General features: G+C 50.7%; 1 protein-coding gene across 2 annotated transcripts in view; it reads left to right on the forward strand.

Moving 5' to 3' along the window:
- The first annotated feature begins 15,990 nt into the window (after positions 1-15,990).
- Positions 15,991-16,662, forward strand: part of DOCK5 (dedicator of cytokinesis 5) — a 115,519-nt gene continuing 114,847 nt past the window's right edge. The window contains exon 1 of one of the 2 annotated variants that reach the window (XM_077262105.1): positions 15,991-16,148. In XM_077262105.1, coding sequence (XP_077118220.1) covers positions 16,106-16,148 — 43 coding nt within the window. In that variant the 5' untranslated portion in view covers positions 15,991-16,105. The remainder of the gene's footprint in view (positions 16,149-16,662) is intronic. The other variant, XM_077262106.1, reaches the window with a different exon arrangement.

The raw sequence follows: 16,662 nt of genomic DNA on the forward strand, positions 1-16,662 counted from the left end.
CCTTAATCCTGTATCCTTTCGCCTGGATCTTCCTGTGTCGTTTGCTATCCACAACGTGTTTCATAGGTCCTTGTTGCGGCGGTACGTTGTGCCTGTGGTTCCTTCTGCTGAGCCTCCTGCTCCGGTGTTGGATGAGGGCGAGTTGGAGTACGTGGTGGAGAAGATCTTGGATTCTCGTCTCTCCAGGCAGAGGCTTCAGTACCTGGTCAAGTGGAAGGGCTATGGTCAGGAAGATAATTCCTGGGTGGTCGCCTCTGATGTTCATGCGGCCGATTTAGTTCGTGCCTTTCACGCCGCTCGTCCTGATCGCCCTGGTGGTCGTGGTGAGGGTTCGGTGACCCCTCACTAAGGGGGGGGTACTGTTGTGATTTTGCTTTTTGCTCCCTCTAGTGGTCATTAGTGATTTGACTCTGGAGCTTCTGTCTTTTCCTATATCCTCACCTGGGCCGTTAGTTCAGGGGCGTTGCTATATAAGCTCCCTGGACCTTCAGTTCAATGCCTGGCATCGTTGAAATCAGAGCTAATCTGTTGTGCTCTTCTCCTATGATCCTGGTTCCTGTATTTCAAGCTAAGTCTGCTTCCTTGCTTTTTGCTTTTGTTTTGTTTGGTATTTTTGTCCAGCTTGTTCCAATCTGTATCCTGACCTTTGCTGGAAGCTCTAGGGGGCTGGTGTTCTCCCCCCGGACCGTTAGACGGTTCGGGGGTTCTTGAATCTCCAGCGTGGATTTTTATAGGGTTTTTGTTGACCAGATAAGTTATCTTGCTATATTCTGCTATTAGTAAGCTGGCCTCTCTTTGCTGAACCTGGTTCATTTCTGTGTTTGTCATTTCCTCTTACCTCACCGTTATTATTTGTGGGGGGCTTGTATCTTGCTTTGGGGTCCCTTTCTCTGGAGGCAAGAGAGGTCTTTGTTTTCTTCTCCTAGGGGTAGTTAGATTCTCCGGCTGGCGCGAGTCATCTAGCGATCCGTAGGCATGATCCCCGGCTACTTCTAGTGTTGGCGTTAGGAGTAGCTATTTGGTCAACCCAGTTACCACAGCCCTATGAGCTGGATTTTTGAATCTCGCAGACTTACACGTTCCTCTGAGACCCTGTCCACTGGGGTCATAACACCCCCCCATAGAGCATAATGCAGCTCCCATAGAATATAATGTAGCCCCTCCATAGAATATAATACAGCACCCCATAGAATGTAATACAGCCCTCCCCCATAGAATGTAATGCAGCCAGCCCCCATAGAATGTAATGCAGACAGCCCCCCATAGAATGCAATGCAGCAAGCCACCCATAGAATGTAATGCAGCCAGCCCCCATAGAATGTAATGCAGCCAGCCACCCATAGAATGTAATGCAGCCAGCCCCCATAGAATGTAATACAGCACAGCCCCCATAGAATGCAATGCAGCCAGCCACCCATAGAATGTAATGCAGCCAGCCCCCATAGAATGTAATGCAGCACAGCCCCCATAGAATGTAATGCAGCCAGCCCCCATAGAATGTAATGCAGCACAGCCCCCATAGAATGTAATACAGCCAGCCCCTATAGAATGTAATACAGCACAGCCCCCATAGAATGTAATGCAGCACAGTCCCCATAGAATGTAATACAGCACAGCCCCCATAGAATGTAATGCAGCACAGCCCCCATAGAATGTAATGCAGCACAGCCCCCATAGAATGTAATACAGCCAGCCCCCATAGAATGTAATACAGCCCCCATAGAATGTAATGCAGCCCCCCCAATAGCGCCAGAATCCAGTTATCACTCAGTGATATATTTAAAAAAAACCAAGAAAACACTCACATCTCCTCGTGCCCAACGCTGCTCCTGGCTCCGGTCTCAGCAGCAGCAGTCTGCCCGGTCACACAGCAGGTGCGCGATGATATGACGTCATCGCGCACCCGCAGTGTCAGCGCCAGGCAGAGCGGGGAATGATGGGAGAGGGAGCGTCAGCAGACGCTCTCTCCTCCATCATTGCATTCAACTGTACCGGTGTCATAGACGCCGGTATAGTTGAATGCGGCGGCGCTGGCGGGGGGGTGAGTCGGTGGCGCTGGCAGGGGGGTGAGTCAGGGGGGGGAGTCGGTGCTGGCGAGTGGCCTACGACTGCCACCGGCCCTTCTAAGTCATCTCCTCCTGTATATAGTATATACCAGTGTGTCATCTCCCCTGTTTATAGTATATACCAGTGTGTCATCTCTCCTGTATATAGTATATATGTGTGTGTCATCTCCTACTGTATATAGTATATACCTGTATGTCATCTCCTGTATATAGTATATACCTGTATGTCATCTCCTCCTGTATATAGTATATACCTGTGTGTCATCTCCCCTGTATATAGTATATACCTGTATGTCATCTCCTCCTGTATATAGTATATACCTGTATGTCATCTCCTCCTGTATATAGTATATACCTGTATGTCATCTCCTCCTGTATTAGACCTCGTTCACACGTTATTTGCTCAGTATTTTTACCTCAGTATTTGTAAGCTAAAGCCTGATAAATCCCCAGCCAACAGGAAGCCCTCCCCCCTGGCAGTATATATTAGCTCACACATACACATAATAGACTGGTCATTTGACTGACAGCTGCCGGATTCCTATATGGTACATTTGTTGCTCTTGCAGTTTGTCTTCTTATTAATCAGATTTTTATTTTTGAAGGATAATACCAGACTTGTGTGTGTTTTAGGGCGAGTTTCGTGTGTCAAGTTGTGTGTGTTGAGTTGCGTGTGGCGACATGCATGTAGCGACTTTTGTGAGATGAGTTTTGTGTGGCGACATGCGTGTAGCAACTTTTTGTGTGTCGAGTTGCATGTGACAGGTTAGTGTAGCAAGTTGTGTGCAGCAAGTTTTGCGCATGGCGAGTTTTGCGCGTGGCGAGTTTTATGTGTGGTGCATTTTGAGTATGTGCCAGTTTTGTGTGAGGCAACTTTTGCATGTGTTGCAACTTTTGTGCATGTGGCAATTTTTCCGCGTGTGCAAGTTTTGCGTGTGGCGAGTTTTCCATGAGGTGACTTTTGCACGTGTGGTGAGTTTTGCATGAGCCTAGTTTTCCATGTGGCGAGTTTTGAGCGGTGACTTTTGTGTTTCGACTTTTATGTGGCGAGGTTGGTGTATGTGTGGTGAAATGTGCGCTGAGGGTGATATGTGTTCAAGCACGTGGTAGTGTGTGGCGCATTTTGTGTGTGTGTTCATATCCCCGTGTGTGGTGATTATCCCATGTCGGGGCCCCACCTTAGCAACTGTACAGTATATACTCTGGCGCCATCGCTCTCACTCTTTAAGTCCCCCTTGTTCACATCTGGCAGCTGTTAATTTGCCTCCAACACTTTTCCTTTCACTTTTTCCCCATTATGTAGATAGGGGCAAAATTGTTTGGTAAATTGGAATGCGCGGGGTTAAAATTTCGCCTCACAACATAGCCTATGACGCTCTCAGGGTCCAGACGTGTGACTGTGCAAAATTTTGTGGCTGTAGCTGCGACGGTGCAGATGCCAATCCCCGACATACACATATACACACACACATTCAGCTTTATATATTAGATATGGTGTTCTCTCTTAAAGTGAACCTGTCAAGTCTGATACAACAATTGATATCTGTTTTGCATTAATGAGTGCCAGCACTGAAAAAAAAATCGAGCTTTGATGTCAGATGTAAATTAACCTGGAAGTGTATTCGGGGCATGACGATGAAATCAAAGTGTATTGACACACCCCCAATGCACTTCCAGGCTCATTTGCATGTGGCACAGCACTTGTTTCCTCAGCATTGGCACATTGGATTACTACAAAACAAGCACACAGCCACCAACACAGCCGTATCATTAGTAAAATAGTCCTGACGGATTACCGTAAAAGAAGAACAGCCATTCATGTAAAACATTTAAATGTATAATCCGCTTTATCAATGTTTTAGAAAGTTTTATAAGATTTTTTCTTTTTTTTTTAAGGCAACTTTTCTGACTACAATATTTTAATAACATAATGTGTTGTATGCTCTGGTAGTGCAGCACTAGACCATGCCAATTGGCTACTATGATGACTTTTGGGGAAGGCTGACATTAAGAGAAAAATACCCATTCTAATATCAGATCAAACTTGGGCATGCAGCGATTTTTTTTCCACATCCGGCTCGGTATGAGGAACAAATCTGACATTTGTATGGCCCCATAGACTAACATTGGTCTGAGTTCTATGGGTGAAACTTCTCTAGTGGAGATAAGCATCTCTGCAAGAGAAATTGACATGCTGCAGTCTGGAAAGACACGCCGCATGTCCGTCTCCGCCGGTGAGCCGCGGGCATCTGTGGATGCACAGTGGGCATGGGATTTCTTGAAATCCCATCCACTATGCTGTAACTTGTGGATGCTGCGGGTTGGACCATACACATGTACGCAGCATCCAACCCGCAGCGTTTACTGATCATGTGTAAGGACTCCATCAGGAGCTCCATGCTTATGTAACTATTAAGGCGAATAGGTGAGTATAAAACCATCTTAAGACCTTTCTCTATTTATTGATTGTCCTCCTTTTAACACCATTTTAGATTTAAGTCAAATCATTGTCAAATTTGTCTTCATAGTGGTCAAATCTCCATTTGTCTGATGAAGAGCTCCAAATTCCCTGCCAAAGAAGTAACAGGTTAAATTCTAGCTACCTTTAGCGGCCACAAGAGGGAGCTCAGGAGCCAACTATGGACAAAGCTATAATTGTAGTAGTATGCTCCTCCTAGTGGTGGCTGCAGGTAATTGATCTCTGTTAAGATACTGTACATGATAAAGAGGTCCTCGTACCTGTACTCAGTAGTGTTATATGTTCACATAAAGCAGATGGGAGACAATGAATGTTGCTCACATGGATTCCTGAAGGAGGGTTCAATCTAGAATTCTCTCCATGTGGATAAAGAGAGCGAGTAAATAGTGAGGTCGTACTGTGCGCAGTCAGATCCATTACTTATAGTGATGTACTGTCCCAGGACAATTCCTTAAAGTGGCCACACTCCAAACAAACACTCAATTTAATTACAGGTCACCGGGCCAGCACTGGATAAAGACATACAAGATATTATCTCTCCTGTGATTTCTAGGCCTTTAATATAAATAATTGCCCCTTCCCAGGGTTCCACGGTGTGCACTGTGTCCCCACAATGCCATAGCTTTATTCCAGCCACTTAGGCACTAAAGGACCAAGTTATTTTTGGAGATAAAAAAAAAGGTTTTCATCTCATTCATTTCAGAACTGATAACTTTTTTTTGCATGAATTTGGGATCTTTATAGGGGGTTTTCACTTAGTCCTGTGCAGTAGTCAGAGCTCAGCACTACTCCCCGGGAAACTTCTGAAGGTGAAGATGCCGGGGCCACCACCCTTGCCTTAACTCCTGCGTTAGCCTTCCGTCTGTTTTCTTCCCCCACCCAGGGAAGAAGGAAGCTACTGTGCACCATAGTTCACAAACCCGACAAATAAGGCAACAGAAACAAGGGTTAACAGAAAACTCCAGGCATATAAAATATTCACTCACATATAACAGAGGAATGCGCCAGGGCGTGGAGGTAGGGGAATAAACCAAAATAGAGAAGGATATGACGTCATTGTCATTCGCCGGCCAGTGCGTGCTAGAACTGCGAGAACGGAACTTTGTCGCAGGAGCGCGGCAAGGTAAGGACTAAGGAGAAAGGTTTTTTTCATTTTCATTGAAAGCGGCAGGGGGGCAGGATGGGAGACACAGGGGGCAAGAATGGAGACACAGGGGGCAAGAATAGAGACACGGGGGAAGAATGGAGGCACAGGGGGCAAGAATGGAGACACGGGAGGAAGAATGGAGACACGGGGCAAGAATAGAGACAAGGGGCAAGAATGGAGGCACAGGGCGCAAGATTGGAGACACGGGAAAAAGAATAGAGACACAGGGGGCAAGAATGGAGACAAAGGCGCAAGAATGGAGACACGGGAAGAATGGAGACACGGGGGGAGGAATAGAGACACAGGGGGCAAGAATGGAGACACAAGGGACAAGAATGGAGACACGGGGGGAAGAATAGAGGCACAGGGGGAAGAATAGAGACACGGGCAAGAATGGAGACACGGGGAAGAATGGAGACATGGGGGGGAAGAATAGAGGCACAGGGGGGAAGAATGGAGACACAGGGGGCAAGAATGGAGACACGGGGGAAGAATAGAGGCACAGGGGGAAGAATAGAGACACGGGCAAGAATGGAGACACGGGGAAGAATGGAGACATCGGGGGGAAGAATAGAGTCACAGGGGGAAGAATGGAGACACAGGGGCAAGAATGGAGACACGGGGCAAGAATGGAGACAGATTGGGCAGGATCATGGGGCAGGGGCAGGATGGATACGATGGGGCAGGATCATGGGACAGATGGGGCAGTATCATGGGACAGATGGTCTGGACATGGTGTAGTGGTATTTGTTTCGTGATATTATTCGGTCACAATGTGGTGGTAATATGGTGTCTGGCCATAGTGTGGTCGTATTTGTCCCATGTATGTGATATTATTGGTCATTTTAAAAATTGAAAATTAAATAAAAATATACCAATATTGTATTGGATATTATAACAAATGATTAATAAGATAAAGTAGAGTAGAGCTGGGTCAAAAGTCTACCTTGTAGTGGTGGAGGCTTAAAAAATCTTTTGGCCAAAACAAAAGCTGCTATATGTCAAGGTCCGTGAGCAGGAGGGTCGAGGTCCGTGGGCAGGAGGGTCGAGGTCCGTGAGCAGGAGGGTCAGGAGCCAAACAATCCCACCTGGTATGTGTCTAGTCCTCTCGATATCAGCCGTATACAGTGCCTTGTGAAAGTATTCGGCCCCCTTGAACTTTTCAACCTTTTCCCACATATCATGTGCAGCGCCCCAGAGTCCTGGTCGTTGCAGTACTGTGGCTCCGCCGCTAAGGGGAGCTATGGTACGTCTGATGGCACTGAAGGAGTTCATCTGACCAGGTATCACAGACACCAATATATTTCACCGTCGGGCCACCAGGGGGAGCTAAGGGTTCTATTCACTAGGCCACTCCTCACATACTGGTAAAACTGGGGGTCAGGCAGGAAGTTAGGGAGAAAGCCGACTGGATGGGAACCAGGCAACACCTTGTGGCAGAGGGTGTTGCAGGGGAAGATTCGGTAGGGTCCCTGTCAGGGGTGGGATCCTGACAGAGACTTGGCAACTTGAGCGAACGTAACGGGACCGTGCCTGCTCAGTATAGCGGCGGTGCCCAAGGAGGGATTGGAAGCGAGATAGATTGTGCTGAGTGAGAAACGAGATCAAAGCAAGAAGGAGAATACCAGTAGGAGTCGTGCTGTAAGACCGAGGCAACATCCTACTGAGGCGCACAACCGGCGGCCGGAACGCCGAGGAAGTATTACTATATTCAGCTTCAAGCAATACTTCAAATCAACGGCAGGACAGTCAGTCAAAGGCGGGCTGTCTCATCTAAATCACCTATGCAGTCTTGGGGGGCAACTTGTGGAGAGGGGCGACTCTAGGGTCCCGGAAGAGCTCCGAGCCTACCCGTCAAACGGGTGCCGTCCTAACCGTAACATCAGGGAGGGACGGAGGATTAGCAGAACATCATCTAATCGAGTTGTGAGGGAACTTAAGAAACAGACACAACAGTTGTGGGGACTTTCCGTAAGCACAGCAGCAAGGAAGGACCGCAACACATAGCGCTAGCAGGTAGGCACAGATTTCCACCTGCAAGGAGAACTCTGGAGGTGCCATCGGACCGGCCGGACTTGCGCAGCCTGGTGAACCGTATTCCGGACTGAGGACTCAGAGATCTTCAGTAAAGAGGTAAAAGAGACTGCAACCTGGTGTCCTCGTTATTTACTGCACCGCACCACCACATCCACATCTATCATTTACCGTACGTCGCCTCCCCACCAGCAGGGTCACGGACCGGGCCTAGCCACCGTGACAACCCCAGAGCAGAGACTCGGAGGCCCGGTACCGGGTACCCCTCGGCCCTGCGACGGTGGGGGCGCTACATTTTTGGCGTCACGAACAGGATCTACTTAAGCCTGAAGAATCAGGTCATGTGTGCCTTGGAACTGTGACTTATTGTGCTCGGACTGTGCTTTATTGAGAGGATTGTGTATTGCCGTTTGCAGCCAGAAGTTCCCGCCAAAAATCGCCGCAATTGCTACACCAGAGAAGAAGGAGGGCGTGCCATGGGAGGAGACTACCAAAGTGGCGCCAGAAGCGGCGACCGCCCCCTGCGCCTCCTGCTGCAAAGCGAGGACCTGCCTCAAAGCAGAGGACCACCCCTTGATTTGCAGCGGCGGGAAGCGGGTGACGGAGAAGCTCGACCCCGGAGGAATGGAGGAGTCAGGTGCATGCACTGCCACCGACTATCAGACAGCGACGATGAACAGCAAGTGCCTGAACGAGGAAGAAGCCATCCCGGCTTGCCCTCATCCACCAGAGGCGGACCCACGTCCACCGCAGCGGAAGGGCCTGAACTCCTTGGGACCGGCAACGGAGCTGAGCCTACCCATCCCGATCTCGGAGCCAGCGGAGGAGGAACCATGGAGGGCGGAACCGCATCCGGAGACCGCAATGGAGGAGCCGCGGTCCGGGCTGCAGCCGACTCCAGTGTCCTCGTTAGCGGACCGGATCGACATCGGTGGAACCACATCAGGCGCAGGTATGGAAGACGCCCCTGCTCCCCCGCTCGATCCCGCTCTCGCGACCGACCCTCACCCCAGTAAGAGCCACCTCCTCTCGGCAGAGCTAGTGGTGTTACCCCCCGATGCAATGGGGAAGCTGGTACCACCGCTGCCGACCAGGATGGGAGAACCCATAGACGTGGGCCCAGACGGGGTGATTCTCCAGTGGGACACCCCCCGGATTGGGCCAGATGGAGCTCGGGAGGAAGGTTTCACCCTTGTTGTGCTTACCTGGGAACAATACAAACAATGTTTGATCCTACATTGGAAAAGACAAAAAGAGGCAGAATTAACTGACCCACCGAGAGTACAACAACCGCCTCTTGCGCGTGGTAGGAAAGACGTGGTAAAGCGGGGAACTGTGTTGGCCTTCCACCCGAAGAGGGGATGGGGCTCCATACAGGAACCGGGGCTACCAACTGACGTCTTCGTTACTAGCTGCAACGTGAAGACTCCCTGCTGCAGCCGAGATGGTGACCCATTGCAAAAGGGGGATCAGGTGACTTACACCCGTCATCGGAATGTGCAAGGATGGTACGCTCGGAACGTTCGCCGATGTGAACCTGAGGGGGCGTCATCTGTTACTTCAACTGGGATTGAACCAGACGTGGCCGACCTTACTACTATTGCCGCCATACGTCTTATTGCAGCAACTGAGCTGGCGGATCGAATTCGCCTTCAAATCCAAACGTCGGGTGGTCTGACTGCACCCGAGATGCCAACTATTGACACTGGCACCGCATCAGCCGTGGACCAGGGGCCTGCGCAGTCCGGAGGTGTCCACTTTCGGCTGATGTCGTGCAACCTACTATGAGGATAAACCTCGGAAACCTGAAAATGTAAATAGTTAACTGTTCGCTTCCCTGCTTTTTGCTGCTTTAAACCCGTCCTGGGTTAACTCTCAAAGGGATCCCTTTGTTGACCCGGGATCCCTATTGTTTCTGCTTTTTGGATATTTCCTATCTTCTTCTTTATTATCAAAAACTGCCGCAATCATGAACAGTGCATGATACAAACTTTTTGTAAATAGTTTGCACCTTCTTAAAGGTGCACCCTACTGGTTTTACTTAAAGAAGGACTCTTTGCGAAGATACCGCACCGGAGCCTTTGCTGAGTATGGACTGGTAGCTTGAGAAGATACGCTACCTCATAAAGACTTGGTCCCCTCTTAAAGGGGATGTTCACCTGTGTACTTACGAGTAATACTGCCTTAAAACAGTAAAGTGCTAATGATGTCTTAAAAGAGAAAGTTAATGATGCTGCTGATATGTACAAGATATATGCAACTAATTCGTTGAAAGAAAGAAGTGTTTAATAATGTGTTCTGAGATAAACTAATTATTGGAAAGGCGCAGTAGACCCGTAGGGGTAGACATGAAGTCCTGCATAAGTGAAAGTTAGAAGAAAGATGCAGCAGACCCGTAGGGGTAGACATAGTGTCCTGCATACATGTTAGTAAGAAAAGTAATGATGGAAGTTTAATGTTTGATAAGGTTGATAGAAAAATGAGGACAGAAAGTGAACCCGTAGGGGTTAGTGGCGAGTCCTCCTTAGAGCCATATAGAGATGGCTCAGTGATTTCAAACTGAAAGTAATGCTATGTTCTATACTGTGTATAGTAGTTGAAGAGGCAGTAGGTCTGGTGCCGTTAGGACAGGCGGTCCTGCAGATATAACGAAGGAGAATGTAGCACAGTTGCTCAAGCCTTATAATGTGTTATAAGAAGGTCTTTAGTGGATTTAGAGTGTACATCCTTAAAGGCAATGTTAAATTATTGTTCAACAATTTTGCACTAGTAGAATACCCGGTTGGGTAACAGGAGTTGTTTATAGCCTGTAATTTATAATATTTAACCGTGTTTGTAACGTTCAAGTGTAGGGTTGAGCGACCTTTAGTTTTTTAGGGTCGAGTCGGGTTTTGTGAAACCCGACTGTCTTAAAAGTCAAGTCGAGTGAAATCGGCCGACCACAGTGAAAAGTCGGGTTTCGGCCGAAACACGAAACCCAGTGAAGATATTATTAAGCGATAACATGACGATAGGCGTTCACTCCCCTAACACCTATGTCATCACTCTGCCCACGCTCATTCATTGGCTGAAAAAATGGCGCTAATTGCGTCATACGAAACGCGACTTTGGCGCCAAGATCGCGTACCGCATGGCCGACCCCCACAGGGATCGGGTCGGGTTTCATGAGACGCCGACTTTGCCAAAAGTCGGCGACTTTTGAAAATGAATGACCCGTTTCGCTCAACCCTATTCAAGTGTCCTCACCTCCCATAAAGGGAAGCTCTGTTCAAATATGCTTATTCTTATTGCACTCAACAAAATTGTATGTCTTTTTGCTAACCTGTATTGTTGTTTTCTTCCCAGTCCAGGAGTACTGGATTTAACCGGGGGGGAGTGCAGCGCCCCAGAGTCCTGGTCGTTGCAGTACTGTGGCTCCGCCGCTAATGGGAGCTATGGTACGTCTGATGGCACTGAAGGAGTTCATCTGACCAGGTATCACAGACACCAATATATTTCACCGTCGGGCCACCAGGGGGAGCTAAGGGTTCTATTCACTAGGCCACTCCTCACACACTGGTAAAACTGGGGGTCAGGCAGGAAGTTAGGGAGAAAGCCGACTGGATGGGAACCAGGCAACACCTTGTGGCAGAGGGTGTTGCAGGGGAAGATTCGGTAGGGTCCCTGTCAGGGGTGGGATCCTGACAGAGACTTGGCAACTTGAGCGAACGTAACGGGACCGTGCCTGCTCAGTATAGCGGCGGTGCCCAAGGAGGGATTGGAAGCGAGATAGATTGTGCTGAGTGAGAAACGAGATCAAAGCAAGAAGGAGAATACCAGTAGGAGTCGTGCTGTAAGACCGAGGCAACATCCTACTGAGGCGCACAACCGGCGGCCGGAACACCGAGGAAGTATTACTATATTCAGCTTCAAGCAATACTTCAAACCAACGGCAGGACAGTCAGTCAAAGGCGGGCTGTCTCATCTAAATCACCTATGCAGTCTTGGGGGGCAACTTGTGGAGAGGGGCGACTCTAGGGTCCCGGAAGAGCTCCGAGCCTACCCGTCAAACGGGTGCCGTCCTAACCGTAACATCAGGGAGGGACGGAGGATTAGCAGAACATCATCTAATCGAGTTGTGAGGGAACTTAAGAAACAGACACAACAGTTGTGGGGACTTTCCGTAAGCACAGCAGGGAAGGACCGCAACACATAGCGCTAGCAGGTAGGCACAGATTTCCACCTGCAAGGAGAACTCTGGAGGTGCCATCGGACCGGCCGGACTTGCGCAGCCTGGTGAACCGTATTCCGGACTGAGGACTCAGAGATCTTCAGTAAAGAGGTAAAAGAGACTGCAACCTGGTGTCCTCGTTATTTACTGCACCGCACCACCACATCCACATCTATCATTTACCGTACGTCGCCTCCCCACCAGCAGGGTCACGGACCGGGCCTAGCCACCGTGACAACCCCAGAGCAGAGACTCGGAGGCCCGGTACCGGGTACCCATCGGCCCTGCGGCGGTGGGGGCGCTACACATGCTTCAAACATAAAGATACCAAATGTAAATTTTTGGTGAAGACTGCAGATTTGGCTTAGGTTGTCAGGGAGATCACTGGCAGGTTCCAGCACTTTTGTACAGCGGACCCCCAGTAGTAACCGCAGTGTTTGGAGTTAGCTGTGATCCCTAAACCCTTAGACGCTATGGTCAGCAGTGACTGCGGCATCTAAACGGTGAGATAGTTGGGAAGTGTCTGTCACCCTTGTTGCTCCCTCATGATGTGATTGTGGGAACTAGATTGGTTGTGTAATGGAAGCCGTGGCCCCAGTTTGGACCTTCAGTATGGGACCCCGGGATTTCTGTGTACACTCCTGACCACTGCCAGGTCTTTAGAGTTTACCCACACTTGCACCGAGCATCATTTTGGTCGGATATTCCAAGCCAGCGCCCAGGCCTGGAGCCATGTAATGGTAGCGATGTGGCACATTGGATTTTTGCTGCCATTATACAGTCATTTCGCATCGTGCCGTTTCTTAGGGTTCACACGGCGAGTATTTTTTGTGTATAAAATCCACAGGATCTTACAGTAGCAGCAAAGTGGATAAATTAACTAAATTTGAGTCACACCCTTCATTTTATTTTTTGGGGGTCCATCCTTTGGAAAAATCAGCTTTTGTTGTGTTTTTAAAATCACAGTAGGTGGCGCTACAGTCGCATTTTTGTAAACGCATCAAAACGCATGAAATCCGCAGATGACAGTATCAATAAAGTTTGTCAAAGACAAATAGGAGGAAGTATCAAAAACAAAACAGCTTTATTTATAACATGACACAACGAAAAGAGACAAAAAAAATGTGATAAAAGGCATGCAACCTTAAAAACTCATCGTGTGAACGCGGCCTTACACGTCCTTTTACCACTTGGTCACATCTGGTTTCCATAGTGGAAAAAAAAAAAAAGCAAAATTCCTGCATAAAAACAGAAGTGACCCCCAGTCATGGAGGAACTACATTGCCATGCTTGTCTTGGCATGCTGGGAGTTGTAGTTCTGGAGCACCACTGCGCTGGGGATGATGACCCCAATACTGAGGCAGGAAACAGATTTGGCATAAAGCCAATGCACAAATCATTATGTGAGCCCCGGACACAGGACGTCATGGAGGAGGCTGCCCGGGGGTCCGCTCACGGAGAGGGAGCAGCTCCCGGACACGACACAACAAGTGAGGAGTCACTGCAGCCATCAGCACAGCCGCCCGCTGCTGCCCCCAGCGGCCGCACCCGGCGCTGCACACTGCAATGCCCGGCCGTCTCCTCCCTGCCACATTCCAGAAGATGTCAGGGTCAGAGGCGGCGGCGGCAGCCTGGAGCCCAGAGTCCGGGGTCACCGCCACTGACCTCCCCTAAAGCCGAGTGCTGCAGCCCAGGGACTCACTCAGCCCAGCAGTGCTGCCTGCCAGGTAACCTGGGACCTGCCTGCTAATGCTGCGCCTCCTGCTCCTGCAGCTCCCTTCTCTTCTTACTCGCATTTCCCACTCCTGCAGCTGCTTTTTACAATAATCAACTCATGACTCTCAACTACTCCTGCCCCATCTGCTGCACCACCTCTTACCCCATCCATGCCCTCCCCTAACTAGTCCTGCCCCATCTGCTGCACCACCTCTTACCCCATCCCTGCCCTCCTCCTAACTACTCCTGCCCCATCTGCTGCACCACCTCTTACCCCATCCCTGCCCTCCTCCTAACTACTCCTGCCCCATCTGCTGCACCACCTCTTACCCCATCCATGCCCTCCCCCTAACTACTCCTGCCCCATCTGCTGTACCACCTCTTACCCCATCCCTGCCCTCCCCCTAACTACTCCTGCCCCATCTGCTGCACCACCTCTTACCCCATCCCTGCCTTCCCCCTAACTACTCCTGCCCCATCTGCTGCACCCCCTCTTACCCCATCCCTGCCCTCCCCCTAACTACTCCTGCCCCATCTGCTGCACCACCTCTTACCCCATCCCTGCCCTCCTCCTAACTACTCCTGCCCCATCTGCTGCACCACCTCTTACCCCATCCCTGCCCTCCTCCTAACTACTCCTGCCCCATCTGCTGCACCACCTCTTACCCCATCCCTGCCCTCCCCCTAACTACTCCTGCCCCATCTGCTGCACCACCTCTTACCCCATCCCTGCCTTCCCCCTAACTACTCCTGCCCCATCTGCTGCACCACCTCTTACCCCATCCCTGCCCTCCTCCTAACTACTCCTGCCCCATCTGCTGCACCACCTCTTACCCCATCCCTGCCCTCCTCCTAACTACTCCTGCCCCACCTCTTACCCCATCCCTGCCCTACCCCATCTGCTGCAGCACCTCTTACCCCATCCCTGCCCTCCTCCTAACTACTCCTGCCACATCTGCTGCAGCACCTCTTACCCCATCCCTGCCCTCCTCCTAACTACTCCTGCCCCATCTGCTGCACCACCTCTTACCCCATCCCTGCCCTCCTCCTAACTACTCCTGCCCCATCTGCTGCACCACCTCTTACCCCATCCCTGCCCTACCCCATCTGCTGCAGCACCTCTTACCCCATCCCTGCCCTCCCCCTAACTACTCGTGCCCCCCTAACTACTCCTGCCCCCCCAACTACTCCTGCCCCATCCGCTGCACCACCTCCGACCCCATCCCTGCCCTCCCCCTAACTACTCCTGCCCCATCTGCTGCACCACCTCTTACCCCATCCCTGCCCTCCCCCTAACTACTCCTGCCCCCCCAACTACTCCTGCCCCATCCGCTGCACCACCTCCGACCCCATCCCTGCCCTCCCCCTAACTACTCCTGCCCCATCTGCTGCACCACCTCTTACCCCATCCCTGCCCTCCCCCTAACTACTCCTGCCACATCTGCTGCACCACCTCTTACCCCATCCCTGCCCTCCCCCTAACTACTCCTGCCACATCTGCTGCACCACCTCTTACCCCATCCCTGCCCTCCCCCTAAATACTCTTGCCCCATCTGCTGCACCACCTCCTATCCCATTCCTGCTCTACCTATTCCTACTCTACCTACTACTACGCCACCTCCTGCCCCGCTGCTGTACGCTGAACACTACTCCTACCCCATCTGCTGCCACCTCTTAGTCCATCCCTGCTCTACCCCCTAACTATTCCTATTCTACATATTACACCACATCCTACCCCTTCTGCTGCACCACCCCCTGCCCCATCTGCTGCATCAGTAACCACTCCTACCCCTTCTGCTGCACCACCCCCTGCCCCATCTGCTGCATCAGTAACCACTCCTACCCCTTCTGCTGCACCACCCCCTGCCCCATCTGCTGCACCAGTAACCACTCCTACCCCTTCTGCTGCACCACCCCCTGCCCCATCTGCTGCACCAGTAACCACTCCTACCCCTTCTGCTGCACCACCCCCTGCCCCATCTGCTGCACCAGTAACCACTCCTACCCTGTTGCTGCACCACCCCCTGCCCCATCTGCTGCACCAGTAACCACTCCTACCCCTTCTGCTGCACCACCCCCTGCCCCATCTGCTGCACCAGTAACCACTCCTACCCCTTCTGCTGCACCACCCCCTGCCCCATCTGCTGCACCAGTAACCACTCCTACCCCTGTTGCTGCACCACCCCCTGCACCATCTGCTGCACCAGTAACCACTCCTACCCCTGTTACTGCACCACCCCCTGCCCCATCTGCTGCACCAGTAACCACTCCTACCCCTTCTGCTGCACCACCCCCTGCCCCATCTGCTGCACCACCTCCTGCCCCAGCACCCTCCCTGTGAGTCACAGAACATGGAGGAGTACAGTGAGCAGCACGGGGAGGGCAGGAGCCCTGCACTCTAACTTCAGTGGTGCCAACTTTGCCCCCCCCTCTCCAAAAGACCCCAATGTAATATGGCCCGGTGGATACCCACTAAGAGGGAGAAGTTTGGAGTGGGTGAGTGAACATTCTTTTTCCATTGCAAGCGTTGCAGAGCAGCACTGATCTACAGTATACAAGCTTTGTAAAGTCTGATTAACCTTTGCGTGCCCATAAACAAACCATTGCCACTGTGTGACTGTATCTTGTGGCTTGTACATGTAGCAGAGCTGGCTTTGTCATTCATCACAAAATGCGGTTTTTCCAACAAGTCAAACTGAGAGTGCGAAAACAAGTCAAAGCGAGAGTGACCTGACGTTCAGCTCTGCTCCATCTCTGCTCTGCTGTGCAAGCTGCTCATGTGTTAGACATTAGAGAGTAAAAATGTCTCTGGTTTTATTTTTCCTAATCGTTACATATTAACAGGAAAGTAAACATAACTGTTATCTTCATAAACTCCACCTTAGTCATGGACTCCTTATACCCTGTCCTCACTGTCCTGGGGAAAGTCGTGTTCTTTAGGAAGTTGTATTGGACCCATAGAGGGGGTGTGGAGAGTTGGTGTAGAGTTTGGGCTCACATTTTCCCTGAC

Source organism: Ranitomeya variabilis, chromosome 5, assembly GCF_051348905.1.
Source record: "Ranitomeya variabilis isolate aRanVar5 chromosome 5, aRanVar5.hap1, whole genome shotgun sequence".
NCBI lineage: Eukaryota > Metazoa > Chordata > Amphibia > Anura > Dendrobatidae > Ranitomeya > Ranitomeya variabilis.